This window comes from Triturus cristatus, chromosome 3_2, assembly GCF_964204655.1.
Source record: "Triturus cristatus chromosome 3_2, aTriCri1.1, whole genome shotgun sequence".
Lineage (NCBI taxonomy): Eukaryota > Metazoa > Chordata > Amphibia > Caudata > Salamandridae > Triturus > Triturus cristatus.
The window spans coordinates 930,093,696-930,109,276 of NC_140584.1; the positions used below are offsets into that span (position 1 = coordinate 930,093,696).

Below are 15,581 nucleotides of genomic sequence, written 5' to 3' on the forward strand. Positions count from 1 at the left end.
AAGCTACCTGCCTCAAAATTAACATGTGACATAAAAATACATTAACAGTAATGTGCTATGTGGCTCAATATTTCTATACAAGGGTTCTGTTGGCATTTAAAAACCATTTGGCCTATGGCCTCATGGTTAATGATGCCACTAGAGCCCCTGATTAGCAGTATTGGATGATATGGTTTATCTATCTGTCTATCTGTCTATCTATCTATCTATCTATCTATCTATCTATCTATCTATCTATCTATCTATCTATCTATCTATCTATCTATCTATCTATCTATCTATCTATCTATCTATCTATCTACACATCTGATTTGATCATTTCAAAACCTGTTGTTTACAGAGCTTATTTATAAACAGCTGCAAGAGTGTGTGTGTGTGTATATATATATATATATATATATATATATATATATTTGGATGTATTAGTCAGTGACAGTCGCCACTGGGTAGTTATAGTTAGGATCATGTTTCCATGGGGAATGCCTTTTTTGTGTTGCTAATAACTTTAGTGCCGTCTGACAAACTTTCCAAAAAAGTGCTTCTTCATGACTAGTTTGCGCATTGAAAGTTTCAGGGTGATCCGTCAGGCGCAGAAAAAAATGGGGGTCCCAAAACGCTTTTCCCCTTTTAATTTCTCCATAGGAACTTTAGATGCAGCTACAGCCCAAACCACTGAACGGATTCAACCCAAATTTGGCATAAAACTAGATCTTGGTGCAGAAAAAGTGCCTCTTAGGTCCCAGCTAGACAGCGCATACGCTGTCTGGAAGAAACAGGTTGTGTTTAATCTGTGGGCTTCAGCTCGCCCATAGGCTTCCCATTTGCTCACTCCATCGTCTGTCTCATATTCTTTGTTGCCATCTGTCTTTTAGTGTTTAACCCTCCCTCAGAGCATGGACCGATTATTTGTTAACATCCACTGCTCCTTTTTTTACAACCATTTGAGGACCTTCTGTTTTCTTTCTTTTTCAGCACTCTACACAGTGCTCGTGCTTTTCCCAGCTCTATCTCCGCCCACCCACCCTCATGCCCCACCCACAGACCCCCCTCCCCTGTCACTGCTTTTCCCTCCATTGCTGCTATCCATTTCCCCCATCTCCTCCCTCCCGTCTCTGCTTGCTCCCTCGCACCTCCCAGTGCTTGCCTCGTCCACAAATCACCTCTTCTCCCGATCCCATCACTGCTTTAAACCCCTATTGTAGTCTGTTTCGTTCTAGTGATTAGTGGTGTTCTACCTTTTAATGTCCTGTTAGTGTATAGCTGACATGCTGATTGGAACATGTGTGCACAGCTGCTTTTACTTATCACACATGCAGTCTCTGTTTATATTCCCTGCTTGTGGGTACTAGGGGTGTGCATGTTTACACCATATGTGGGCATTCGGCAATGGTGTTTACAGCTAGAAATCAGACCTCAAGTGAATTAGGTATGGGTTATCACGTGGGCATGTCAGAGCTTCTAAAGTACCTGTGTCTTCTGCTGTAATTGCATAGACACGTTTCGCATGTATGTAATGATTGAACTGTTTGTGTCTCACCTTGTTGCTTCTCAATTTATAGGGTAGAACTCTATTTCTTCAAATTTTTCCAGTATGGACACTTTCTTACTTTTTCCGCATTCACCTGTGAAGTGTTTCAATGCGCCATTGTTGCTTAAGTTGAATTCTCTTCAAAGGAGCCAGGCTGAGTCTTGATGTCATTAAAGTCTGCCTGCCCTTCAGTGTCCATGGCAAAAGTAGTCCTTTTAATGTGGTTGCCGATGCAAGAATTTCCTCATGTTCACTGCTGTAAACCAGCCTAACACTGTGATTCTTTCTAGGATTTTTTGTGCAGTTTCATATAGCGCCAACACCATCTAAAGTAGTGGAGTTCTTTACATTAGCACCAGTTACTTTTTTCTGCAATTTTATATAGCACGAACACCACTCAAAGGTATTGGAGCGCTTTATATTAGCACCAATTCCACTAAAACAAGGACACATTCATTTTTGTAGGCAAGGGGAGATTAAGTGATTAGCACAGAAGCTAGGATGTTAAGCCAACACCGAAACTCAAACCCAGTTTCACAGTTCCATACTTGGCAGCTCTGGCCCTTATACCACATTCTCTTCCGAAATGAAGCCACATTGTCTCCCTAGCCTCGGCCTCAGTTCCACATTTTGTGATTACTGGCAAATCACTTAATCTCTCCGTGGCTGCTCGCATTTGTTGTTGGTTGCCTGTCTACCTCCCGCCCGTTGCTGCTCGCCCCGCTGAACTCCTTTGCACAGATATCTTTTTTACATTTTTTGTGCAGTTTTATGTAGCGCCAACACAACTGAAAGGTATTGGAGTGCTTTACAAAAGCACCAATTACTTTTTTTGTGCAGTTTTATAAAGTGCCAATACCACCTGAAGGTATTGTGATGCTTAACATTAGCGCCAGTTACTTTTTTGTGTGCAGTTTTATACAGTGCCAACACTACCCGAAGATATTGGAGCGCTTTACATTCACACAAGTTACTTTACACAAGGGCACATTCATTTTTGTAGGCACTGCCAGATTTTGCCCAAAATAAGGGATGTTAAGCCAACACCAAAACTCGAACCCGGTTTACCAGCTCCATAGTCAGCAGCTCTGGCCCTTACGCCACATCCTCTCCCGAAAGGATGCCATATCATCTCCCTAGCCTCGGTCTCAATTCAACATTACAGATAAATCATTTAACCTTCCTGTTTGTAAACAAAACAAGCATTGGCAAAGCAGTAGGTTTCGCCTGTGCTAAACTATTATTTTTAGGTCTCGGATAGACAGCGCATGTGCTGGTCAGCTAGATAGCTTTTCCCTTACTCACCTGTTTAGACCTATGCAGGGGCGGACGCGCACCAAAGGCACGCCTATGGCAAGCCCGTCTGCGGCCGTCCTCGTCCTGCCGGGGCCAGGGGCCAGAAACCCTGGTTCTTCCCAACCAGCTTCTAGAGCCTATACTTCGCTGGCCCTTCATAATCTAAGGCCCTCAGCCAATGCTCTTTGTCAGGCTTTCACTCAGGAGGATCACCAATTTTCCTGCACCTGTTGTCAGTTCGAATATACTGCCTAGTCCCTGCCTAAAGCTGTGTCAGTTTCCCCTGAGCAGAAGGTTGTATTTCAGCCATTTGTTAACGATCTGGCTGTCCTTTCCCTGCCTAAAAACCTTAGGTGTTTTAGCTTAAATTGTCGCTCTCTCCCAAAGAATCAGATACATTTATTCAACTTCCTTTGTGATGCTGACCCTGCTATGGTCTTCTTAACAGAAACGTGGCTCCACGACGGTTCCTCACCCGATATAATTGCTGCTCTTCCTGCTACTTTCACCCTGATGGGGATGAACATACCACAAATTGGTGTACAGCATTACCAGATTATCTGACTCCACATATCTTACAGGCAGCAAACTTTACTTTGCTTGGAGAGATCAACTTGCATCTTGAGGACCCCAAAAATAAGTTAGCCTTAACCCCTATAGATGATTTGGGCTCACTTAATCTTTCCCTTCTAAACTCAGCCATCACCCACACAGCGGGTCATCTCTTAGACCCCATCTTTTCCAATCTCTCCACCCTTTCTGTTGACCCTCCTCTCCAACTTTGTTGGACAGATCATTATGCAATACCTTTTAGTATCACAGTCCCTTTTTCTCCCTTCACTCGATCTGCCTTGCAACTTACTAACAGGCATTGGTCTAAACTGGATATGATTGAACTAAACAATCTACTTCTTCAAACTATTCCTACCCTCATTTCCACACCGGACGCTGATCAAATCACTGTACATCAATGGCTTAGGGAGGCTACAGATTCTATTCTGCCGCTAACATCTAAAACACAATGCAGAATACAGCCTCCTGCCACCTGATTTAATGAAGCCCTCTGTTCGGAAAAATGTCTTGGCCCTGAGGTGGTTGTCTTCCTTTCTGAAAGATTGAACGTTTCAGGTCTCATCAGCGAACAACACATCCAAGACCCTAACACTGACCTCGGGGGTTCCGCAGGGATCCATTTTGAGCCCCCTGCTTTTTAACATTTACCTTTGCCTTCTGATGGATGTGATTGAGAAGTCTGGTCTCACCGTTTTCTATTATGCTGATGATTTCCAGATTATTTTCTCACTTTCTGATGCTCATAACCAAGATCCTTCACCACTCAGCCAAGGTTTGGCTAATGTCGCCCTTTGAATGAACAGAAATGCCCTCAAGCTTAACAGCAATGAAACAGAAGTCTTGATTCTGGGAAATAATTCAGAACTCTAGGGAGTTAACCATTGGCCTGTCTCACTAGGACCCTTACCCACGTCGGTTAATAAGGTTAAGAATATCGGCTTCATTATTGATGAGAATCTTTCCCTTAAGCCGCAGGTCTCCAAGCTCACAGCCTCCTGCTTTTCCACTTTTAAATGGCTCAAGAAAATTCTCTGGCTGATTCCTTTGAATGCCAGGAGAACAGTGCTGCAGGTCCTGGTAACGTCAAGATTGGACTATGGGAATGTACTGTATCTGGGCGCCGATAAATCCCTGATCCACCACCTGCTGGTCATTCAGAAGGCAGTCGCCCTTCTTCTCTTTCTGCTGCCTAGACACATTTCTTTCTCTCCCCTGCTCCACAAACGACATTAAATTCAAAGCCTTATGCTATATGTTTCGAGCCAGACACGGACTCGCCCCTTCATATATCCAAGGTCTGGTGCCACCTTATGTGCCCACCCGATCACGGAGATCAGTCAACCTCTCACTATTTACCACGCCCAGATTTCGTCGGGCACGCATTAAGTGTCGCTCTTTCTCCTATTTAGACCCGAAACCTCCCAACTCCCTTCCTGTAGCTCTCAGGAACTGCCAGTCATTACTTACCTTCCGTAAGAACCTGAAGACTTTGTTTTTCGTTGCCCTGACTGTGCTCACATTACCTGGCAAGTTGTTGTTTGATCCTCATCTTCTTCTGCATCCCTACTTTCTGTCTGCTCTAGCGCCGGGAGACCCCTCTGGGTAGCTGCGCGCTCTACAAATCTCTTAAATAAATAAATTAAATAAATACCACTAAATGTAGGGCTTGTACATAAATGAATGCATTTCTTAAAAACTTTTAACAGCACATATTTTTTGTTGTTGCAAGAGCTGATGGTATTGGACCTCTCGCTCTGTCCTCCGTCTTGCTATAGTGGGAACATGGGCCAATGGTATTGGAGCACTTAAAGTTACATTCCACAATGACACATTCATTTTTGTCACTGATCCTGCTTCAATTAAGGTATTTATCCCCCTTTATTGTTGCTTCCTCCCACCCTCTCCCATCATTGCGTGCCCATCTTCCCATCCCCTTCTGCTTCCAAGCTTGACCCGTCCCACTACCTCCCTCATCGCTGCTGCTTTAAAAAAATAAAATGTGCACGATCAGATGATATTGGAGCGCTTGTTCCATCCTTTGTCTTGCCATAGTCTTTCTTTGTACACATACACACATAACACTAAAATGCATACGCCTGTACATAAACAAATTAATTTCTCTGTGGGGGCGAAGAGACTCTGCCGCGGCTCAACGTCCTATGATTCTGGGCTTTCAGTGACTTTCAGCCATGCTGAACAGCAGATGTGCAGTTAGACAACATGGCTAAAAGACATTCACATTGACAAGCCCAATAGATCAGGTATTGCTAAGACCTATTGGCTTTGCCAGTGCTTGTTGTGATATGGTGTTAATCCATTCAGTAGTGTTTGAGCAATTAATGCTCAAAACTTTGTATATATGGGGATGTGGAGCCTCCAAGGATCTGACAGATTTCAAACTTATATCTGATTGGCTGCCACCATCTTGAACCAGGAAGTTGAGGCAGCCATTTTAGGACTCGGGGCTAAGTCCTGTGTCCTAAGATGACTACCATAACTTACTTAAGACTCAGTCCTGAGTCCTAACAAAATATTAAAAAAGGCATAAGGTGGCAGGTTAGGGATGCCCTGGCCCCCTACGCTTGGTGGTGGGGTCCCAGTCTGGGGCCAAAAACGTAATTTTCAAATTAAATTTGCGCAAATTATCAGAGGATCCACTGGAACATTTTTAAAAAAAGATGCAGGCTTCTTTTTAAAATCTCCTGGGTTGGCCCAGGGCCTGGGTGGATGACGCATGTTTTTATGTTTTTTGGAGAGGGGGGCACGTGCTATTTTTGGCTCCAGGGAACCCATCCCCAGGGCACAAAGTATTTATTTACGGAAGGGGAGCACGCTACTCCTCATCCCCTGGCCACTTTTGCACTGTGGAACCCCATCCTCAAGATCCCAATCTGATCAATTAGGGAAGGGGGACACAGGGACCCCTCCCAGAGTCATATTAGGTCCCGGGAACCCATCCACCATAGCCAAAGTATATTTTAAGGGTGGGGGTGCCGCACACAGCCCCTTTCTCTCAGACTTTAATGGCCCCGGGGACCCCATACCCCGGAAACGGCTCACTGTCAAAAAGGAGCAAAAACAAAGTCTGCTCCCAACGGGCGACAGCTTTAAAAATGCTCCAGCCAGCTGGGAGAAGGCTTGTGATCAGGAAGATATTTTTCTAGCCCTGGGAGAGCAGCATAAATAGTTGCTCCATGTGGGCAGGAGCAATGCCAGCTTCCGCAATATGCAGGGAGCCGTCCGGGAGGGACCTGTGGCTCCACCCACTACCCCCAACATTGTGCATGGTGGGTGCCACGGGTAGTCACCAGGACACCCACCTTAAAATAATTTGAGGCCCGGGCATGGGGTCTCCAGGACCATAACAGGCTCAGGGGGGCTCACTGACCACTCCCTTTTAAAATAGATACGGCCCGGAGTGAAGGGGTATTGAGGGCTTGATGATGCTCGGGGGGGGCATGTGGTTCCTCTCCCCTTTAAAATAAAAACAACCCTGGGGGATCGGTGTCCCCAGGGCCAAAACTGGCTTGTGGAGAGGGTCCAAGCGACCCCCCATCCTCCTTTTAAAAAAAGGTATGTCCCCAGGGATGGGATCCCCAGGGCCCATAAAGGCTCAGGGGATGGTGGCCACATACCTTCCTCCCTTTATGAATTACCTAGCCCCCGGGGATATGGTTCATGGGACCCAATAATGCCAAATAAAAGAAATATAGGGAGGGAGCCACGCGGCCCCCTCTCCTTTTTTGCTATATTTGGCTCTGGGAAGGGGTCCACCGTACAACCCTAAGCTGCGTGGAAAAGGTTCAGCCGCCACCACAGATGGCCTTTGGTTGTTCACGTTGTGAGAGTTGTCTGCCTGCTTGTGGTTGGCCTCAGGTCCTGGCACCAGGCCAGGCACTGTGGACAACCCCTGCCATAATTACTGAAGGGCCTACGCAGCGAGGAATTGGCTGCCTTTGGGGGGATAGGCCAGAGAGCCTGGCTGCAGGCAAGGCTCTGTGGCCAGACACTCGCCGCGCACGACCAAAGGTCCTGTGCAGCATGGGGTTGGCTGCATGCAGTGGGTTAGCCGCAGTGGCTAGGCCCTGTAGCCAACCCCCCACCATGCACCACAGAAGGCCCTGCTCAGCGTGGGGTTGGCTGCCTTTAGGGTCGGTTGGCTAAATGGGGGGGGGGGGGGCAGGCCCTGTGGCCAATCCCCATAATGCTTACTGAAGGCCCTGCACAGTGTGGGTTTGGCTGCCTTTCGGGGGGGTGGGACACCTGTCATAAATGACCAAAGACCATGAGCAGCGTGGGGTTGGCTGCATGCAGGGGTTGGCTGCAGGCCCTGTGGCCAAAACTCCACTGCGCATGACCGAAGGCCCTGCCCAGCATGTGGTTGGTAGCCTTTGAGGGGGTTGGCCACAGAGCCTGGCTGTAGAGTGGGGTTGGCTGCATGTGGTAGGTTGGCTTCTGGCCAATGCAACCGTAACGCACAATCAAAGGCCCTGCGCAGCATGGGGTTGGCTGCCTTTGGGGGGTTGACTGCATGCTGGCGTTATCGTTAGGTTACATTTTCAGTAACAACGTAATGTATTATTCTCTAAAAATCGCAGAACTTCACCAGTTATAGGTATACTTATCTTAAATAAATATAACTCATGCCCAAAGTAACTATAACTCATGCCCTCACTATGCACTGCTAATTACCACGCATATTACATCACTCATGACATCTTCTATGACATCATTGATAATATCGCTGCAACATTTGCAATAAAATTATTGATGAGAAAACTGTGCATGGCGGGGGCACGAGACACTTAAGTCACTGAACTATCATACCAGCTTATAAAATAGGAGGGCATTTCCTTGTGGATCACATTCATGTTCTGTGCATTTATTCCCAAGCTCCATGCATATTAGGCAGTATCTCACCAGGAGGGTAGCTCTTCCCGGTCCACTGAAAAGTTTTTTCTTCTTCTGCAGCAGAACACCCCTATGAGCTGGCCATGTACCTGTACTTCCTAATGCAGAACCTGTTTCCATCCTGGGTGGAGATCTACGCCATGGCTGAGAGGGTCATGAGCCTTGTGGAATCCGAAGACATAGAATTCTTTACACATCTCCAGAGCAGCTTCCGAAACAACGTTACATTTGATCCAAAAGTATAATTTTTTAAACATTGCTCTAAATTTGTTGAGAAGCAAACTGTTCTGTAATGTTATTGTGACCTTGTTTATGAAATAAGTTTGATAGAGGATCCTAGCCTTGTTTGACATTCGACAAAAACCATTACTCACAATTAGTCGAAATTCATATAATTAATGTTTATTAAATAGAACAACATTGGCAGATAAGTTAAACATGTAACATGCATGCAAAGCACACAGATATCCTCTTTCTCCCTATCTCTTTTTTCTCTCTTTCTGTATCTCGCTTCCATTCTCCCGCTCTGTCTCTCTTTGGTGCCATTGTAGTGTAAAGTATTAACCACAGTGGACTAGGGAAACGTGCATGTTTCTTATGATGTATCTGTGACTTTTGGCGTGTATATGCCGGAATTTTGAGTTACCTTTTGGAATGTACTAGGGTTTCAGAGGGAGCTGCAAGTTGGTGTAGATTTATACATACTATGAGGCTCAAAGACTTGAGTGCGTAGTTTCACCGGGGTCTCTGCTATTGCTGAATCTTTTATTGGTCCCTCTCAGGCTTTGACGTCCTTCTTCAGTATAGAGTGCCCTATATTTCTGCATAACACCCAAATCCTTTTGAAGATAGGTTGAAAAGAAGACCAATTTGAGTTTGTCAAATATATTACAGAGACCACCGAAAGCTTTATGGGGGGCTGCTGGCTTAAGGTGAATCCTCTGAGACAATAATATGTTTTAGAACTAGAAAAAAAACATATTGTAATTGACATCCTTTTGCTGCCCCCAATCGCCTTTTTGATCAGACTGTTCAGCTAGGAGAACAAGTGAAAAATACAGATTTCTGGATTTATAGCCATCTTACACTGACAAAATCCTGATGCAAAAACAAAGGGTGTTATGTATCCATCAAATAGATTATGGTGGATACTTTTTTAGGAACACAGGAAATATAGAACGAAAGTCCTGGGTTCATCCTGCAGTTCCAGTCTGTTGTACTGAAAATGTATTTGTGCTGGGCTCCTGGTAAAAAATACATTTGCTGCAGGTTGCCATCACTGCAGGCTAAAGGACTAAAAAAGAAGTCCTGTCTGTGCTTCACAAATATACCTCCACTATCTTCTCGAGTCGGAGGTAAAACATGTAAGATAGTGGCTACGCATCACCTCCTTGAACCTGGCTAGAAAAAAAACAGCATTATGCCCCAGAAGCGTAATTAATCAAAAGTGTTACAATGATTCAATTTCCCATTCACACAGAGTGCAAGCTATGATGCCCTAAAATTAGTTCCCAGGAGATTTGAACTTAAAGGAAAATCATCTGAAGATCTTCAGAGGGCTGAAGCAATGGGTGTTCAATTTCCCCTCAATCACATATATACTTGTTCTCTTTGTCTCCGTCTTAGTAATCTTTTAAGTATAATGCAATATATTGTCGCTAACTATTCTTTTTACTATCCAAATCCTGGCTTAAGGTTCCACAATTCTGCTCTGACCTGTTCTCCAATTCATTAGACTCTCTTTCAGAATCCCCAGCTCTGCTCAGATCCAGCTGACTACTCCCACAATGCGTGGCATTATTCCTAGTTTGCTAGACCTTTTCTCTGTTATGTTTCCCATATTCATTTTAAAACTCCTAGCACCATAATGCCCATGGGAAAATATGTTCTCCATAAATAAATATATTAATTAATTTGCTACACTAGTCAGCTCCACCCCCATTATGTTTCTAACTGTCTCAGCTGTGTAAAAATATCTTGCCAAAATTCTTTAACATTGCCATTCCATGTCGCTCAGGATACTTTCACCACATTCTTATTTGCAGACTCCAATCTAGTGGCAAGACGGTATTCTACCAGAATATTGTGTATTAAATATTGTTCTGGAAAATCTCATAGCTAGAATATCAACTATCACCATAATCACAAAAGGTAACCATATAGAGGTATAGATCCAGGTATATACCCAGACGATATGTACATTTTCAAAATGCGTAAATATGGAGTTAAAAGTAGTTAATGTATACTTACCTCTATGCACCTACCGTCACAATACTACTGAAGTGGATATTATGGCTACAGTATTTTGTAAGATGATATTTTTGTACGATATTCTGACATACAAGCGTCCAGTTTCATTGCCTGTCTTCAGATGTGTGTATTACATTCACAAACCTGCCCTAATCGATTTACTAATTTGTCAGCATTGCTACCAGCGCTTCTTTAAAATCCCAAATCTGCCCCAGCACCTTCCAAAGAATCTTCAGCTGTTGCAGTGCATTTCATAAAGTTCTGCAGCTTTGCTCAAACTTTTAACAAAAATACACAGCTCCAACACAGTCTATTCATAGAATGCCACAACTCTTCCCTCACTCTCTACACAAAATTTCTCAACACTCATATCAAACTTCACAATATGGCTCACGTCTTTCACCATTCTATTTTTAAACTATGCATCCTCTCTTCTCTAAACCCCCGGATGCTTCTCGAACCCTACTCCAATGACACCAGTCTTACTTAGATTTGGGAAAATATGTTCTTAATTAGTTTGGCCATTCTGGATAACACTGTATTGTTAAATATGGCTTCATTTAGTTCTTGTGCAAAAGTGTTGAAAGAATCCTCTTTCATTACATATTCTTTGGGCAGGACTTCTTGGTGGAGCTAATTGCTCGTGAAAGGGAAGAAGCCCAGAAGATGATTTCCACATCAGATGGATCGCAGCAGCATCAACCTCTTGGAAAAGAGCTTCTGGTCAGCCCAGTTATCTTCCTCAGAAAGTGGATGGGTGAGGTACATATCGCAGAAGAAAAGTGGTGTTTAGTGCAAAATGCCAAATAACTTTGTGGAAGGAAAGAGAAGGATGTTTATATTTTTGTTAGAAGCGTGTATCTTGTGCCATACTATTTAATAGGGAGTATGGCACTTGTAATGTTTCTTTGAGTCTCTAGGAACTTACACAGAAATAGGCTCACTCCACATGCTGTCCCAAGACTGCCAAATGAGCTACCTCTGCCCGTCAGATAGTCCTTTTTGTGAAATGTAAGGAAAGAGCTTAAGATCAATCTCTCCTTATCTTCCGCCTCCCCCGATCCATCCCTAAAAATGGGAAATTCTCCTAAGTGAAGTTAGCATCCCAACATGAAATTTGTAAGCTGACATGCATTTCGCTTGCAATATTAAGTGTCCCACTGACCTCTTGGGCACACTATTAAAAGTAAACCCAATAGAAAATATAAAGGAAAAAAAGTTTGCAAGTTATCCAGAAAATCCTCTACTGTTAATGCAAAAACTGCATAATTTGTATTACACAGGTGGTTAATTTTATGAGGGTTAGTGCGGCCAGAAGAAGATAATTGGCAGTGTGGGACATTGGAGTTCATTTGAGGAATAAAATCGAACAAGCATTTGGCAAAGGTAACTGGTCTCACCTATACTAAACGCAACCAAAGTTGCCAGTGCTTGTCTGCTCTGCCATTGTGCAGTCTAAAAAAAGAAAATCAATATAGTCGCTGGTATATAGGCATACATGTGCACAAAAGCATGTACACAGGCCACCTTCTTGGAATGCTTTTTTTTTTACTCTAGGACTAAATCAGTTAAAAGTGGCCGTCATTGTGTAACAATGCTTGAGAATATGGGCAGGAAAGGGAGTGGGGTCCCAAAAAAGACAAGCATTTGCAATACAATAGGTCTCACATTTAAGAGAGTTCGAGCTATTTGCATTGTAAATAACAATGCCTTTTATCTATGTGTTTTCAAAACATAAATAAAAGGCGTTTGTCATTTACGATGCCAAAAGCTTAAACTCTTGCAAATGCAAGACCTATTGCATTGCAAATGCTAGAGCCTGTGTTATAAAAAATGTTAAAAGCGTTAGGAGAGAGTATGTCCTGCTTGCAACATCAGGCAGGACAAAGCTATTTGAGAAAATAGTGCTCGGAGGCTGTAATTAAAGCCTACCGAGTAAGAACACATGTAACAGGGGGTATGGCCATGGGAGGTTACAAAATGAGACAAGGCGGTACTAAGGAGGGACTACTTATTGGCCAATGAACAGCCACAGTTTACAGTGGATAATGATACAAGCCAATTAAAAATATGGGCGGAGAGTGGGCGGAGCTTCAAGTCCCTACCTGAATACAGCATGCCTCGCAGAGCAGGGCATGAGCTGCCCAGGCTCATCCTAAAAAACCAGAAGCAGGAGATAATCGGACGAGGCAGGGGAAGCAAGTGTGGGGGCCAAAAAAGGGGAAGGACAGAGCAAGCAAATTGTTAAAAATAGTCAGGTCAGACCTGCTGATATATAATGGAAATATATCCAGCAAACACCTGAACATTTAGTTTTTGATGCAAAAAAACAACAACGTCTGCATGTTGTTCCCCATGGTAAAAGGCACTGTTTATCACATCTGTTAAATTCCCAACCCCGGGATATTAGGTTCTAACAGGTGGTACAAATAGCCCACAAGCATCCAGAAAACTCATGATCAGTGTCCCGGTCTAATTCTTTTATGTCAGGGGGTTATTAAAAGGTAATATGGCAAGTTGGTATTAAGACATAAATGTTCTACTATGAATACGCCAGTGCTATTGCACGTAACCCATTTTTTTATTTTCATGGTCTAGCCAGTAACAAATACTACCCTCACCCAGCAGGGAGCAATGAAACTTCATAAAATATCTATTAGAGAACGCCCACAGGAACAATTGATCATATATCACAAACAGGTTCACATAGGTTTTCAGATAACCACTACAGTTCGAGTTTTTGTAAGCAAACAAAATCAGTGGCAGTGAGATCCCCAACCTCAGAGGGTAAGCAAATCTCAACCCCATCATCTCAGGCAAGTTCCTGGGTATCCATCTGCAGTACCCCCCTCCGACTCCGTCCCCGCCACAGACAGCCACAGGAGGTGCTCGCAGAGCAGTCGCCATGTCTTTAAGAAGCAAAAGGCATGGCATCAGGTCCCAGTTTGCATCCAGCTGTTCATTACAATACGCAACATCTTTCAACCAGTCATCGAATTTAGGACGGCCCCCCTTGCAATGAATTGCCACTCTTATCCTGGCAAGAGTGCAGACAAGGCAACAGATTTGCAAACTTTAACAGGGATTTCTTTAAGGTAGCACAGCAAGGCCAGGAGGGAGTGGTGTTCCTATCATGTCAACAATGGCTCGCAGTATCTCACATTAGAAGGTAGTAACGAGCAGGCATAGCCATGCTAAGTGGAAAAAGCCAGCATCTGGATCCCAGCATATAGTGCATTTGGAGCAAGCGTGGGAGCCCCGCCTGAAAAGCGCAATGAGTGTGTGATATATTCTGTGCAGGAATTTGACATGTATTAATCTCAGTCTGTAATTAGGAGAGAGGGACCATATCTGCGTGCAGCAGTATCTCCACATTCAACGAAGCTTCCAGAATAGCTTTCCATTTCTCTCCGACCATGGGGATGCACACTTGTGCCTCTGCCTGCATAGTCAAGCAAAGATTGTGCACAGGTTGTGAGTCATGCTCCGACCCGGTATAAATCCTGATTGGTCAGGTCTGACCAATACAGTGAGCAAATGCAGAATTCTGTTAGCTAGAAGCTTAGTGAAGCTCAGTATTTATCATTGATAGTGGTTCTATGAGTCACATGCTCCAACAGCTTATCCAGTTTAAGAACTGTGACTATAGTGCTTCTGGAAGGGAGCTGCCTAGCCTCTTCATACATAGTCAGCAAGTGTTGTGCTGGTAAGTGTGCACATTCTTTATAAAATTGGATTGTCAGTTCATCAGCACCAGGTGCCCGGCTGCTTGGCATACTGCAGATAACCTCAACAAATTCAGTAGTGATAGGCATGTCAAAATACATAGGAGCGGTAGGAGTCAGAAAGTCAGGCAAGCACTATTGTGTCAAGAAATTTGGATCTCAGCAGCACTAGGGGTAATTTTAGTCTAACAGAAATCAGTGTAAAAGTTGAAAAACTCCTGTAGAATGTCATGCACTTCGTGCAGAGAAGAGCCATCCACACAGAGCATTCTACCAGTATCAGAGCAGGCCCATGGATGCCTAATAAGGCGGTCGAGAGTCCTACTTAGGCGATTGCACTCGCCTAATGCTCTAGCTTTGGTATTCCTTCTCAAGTAGATCTTGCAGTAAGATCACTGAAATCTGCTAGTTTAGCCCAGAGGTTGTGCAGAACACCTCTGTCTCAAGACTTGCACTATTCTCTCTTTAAGTCACAGAGCTTATTCAAAAGTTTTTCAATGTGCCTCAGATTGTTGCTAGGACCCTGACCTGCTTGTGGATACATGTGCTTTGGATCACTGCCTTGTAGGCCTCCCACAAGACAACAGGACTGGTCTCTGAGCAAAAGCGATGGGCAGAATAGCACAAATCTCCCTAAAGATGGCATCACGCAGAACACTGGGAGGGAATCGCCATGTGAATACAGAAGAACTGGGGTGCGCTTTGACAAGTTTCTAGGTTTATGTTCAATTTACGTATTGTATTGACACATATCTCAGGAAACAATCACTTTTCAATCCTAGACCAGGTGTTACGTGAATAAGAAGTGCCTCTGCCATTAAGGTGTTCCAGGTGTCTAGCAATTAGCTCTGCATCAGCAATTATCTTGGTCAAGTGGCGCCACAGCCTGTGGGTGCAGGAGTCTCGCAGTGCTTGATCTATCAAGAGGGCAATCTAATATAACGTTAAAATTTCCACCCAGTAGGAAAGCCTTCACATCAAATTGCATGATCTTCATCCAGACACGATAAAAGAATATGGGGCAATCAACATTGGGCCGTATACAGAGGCAAGAGAAATAGATAAGCCTGCATGCGTCACCTCGATAATGACTACCTACCCTCAGAATCCCATACAATTTGTTGAATGTGTAGAGGAAGGCCCTTTTGAACAACAGTGAAGACATCCTTGGCATATGAATGATGGGAGGCCTTTGTGACCTGTCCAAAGACGGAAAACTGATTAGTGAGGTGGGTCTCCTGCAACATGCCAATGTCTACATTATGGTCTTGATTACAAATTTCTCGTACTATTCCAAC

General features: G+C 44.0%; 1 protein-coding gene across 1 annotated transcript in view; it reads left to right on the top strand.

Moving 5' to 3' along the window:
* LOC146858828 (uncharacterized) overlaps window positions 1–15,581 on the top strand; it is a 1,229,505-nt gene that overhangs the window by 341,079 nt on the left and 872,845 nt on the right. The window contains exons 12-13 of the mRNA XM_085647127.1: window positions 8,369–8,547; window positions 11,177–11,320. Of these exons, the coding sequence (XP_085503253.1) occupies window positions 8,369–8,547; window positions 11,177–11,320 (323 nt within the window). The remainder of the gene's footprint in view (window positions 1–8,368; window positions 8,548–11,176; window positions 11,321–15,581) is intronic.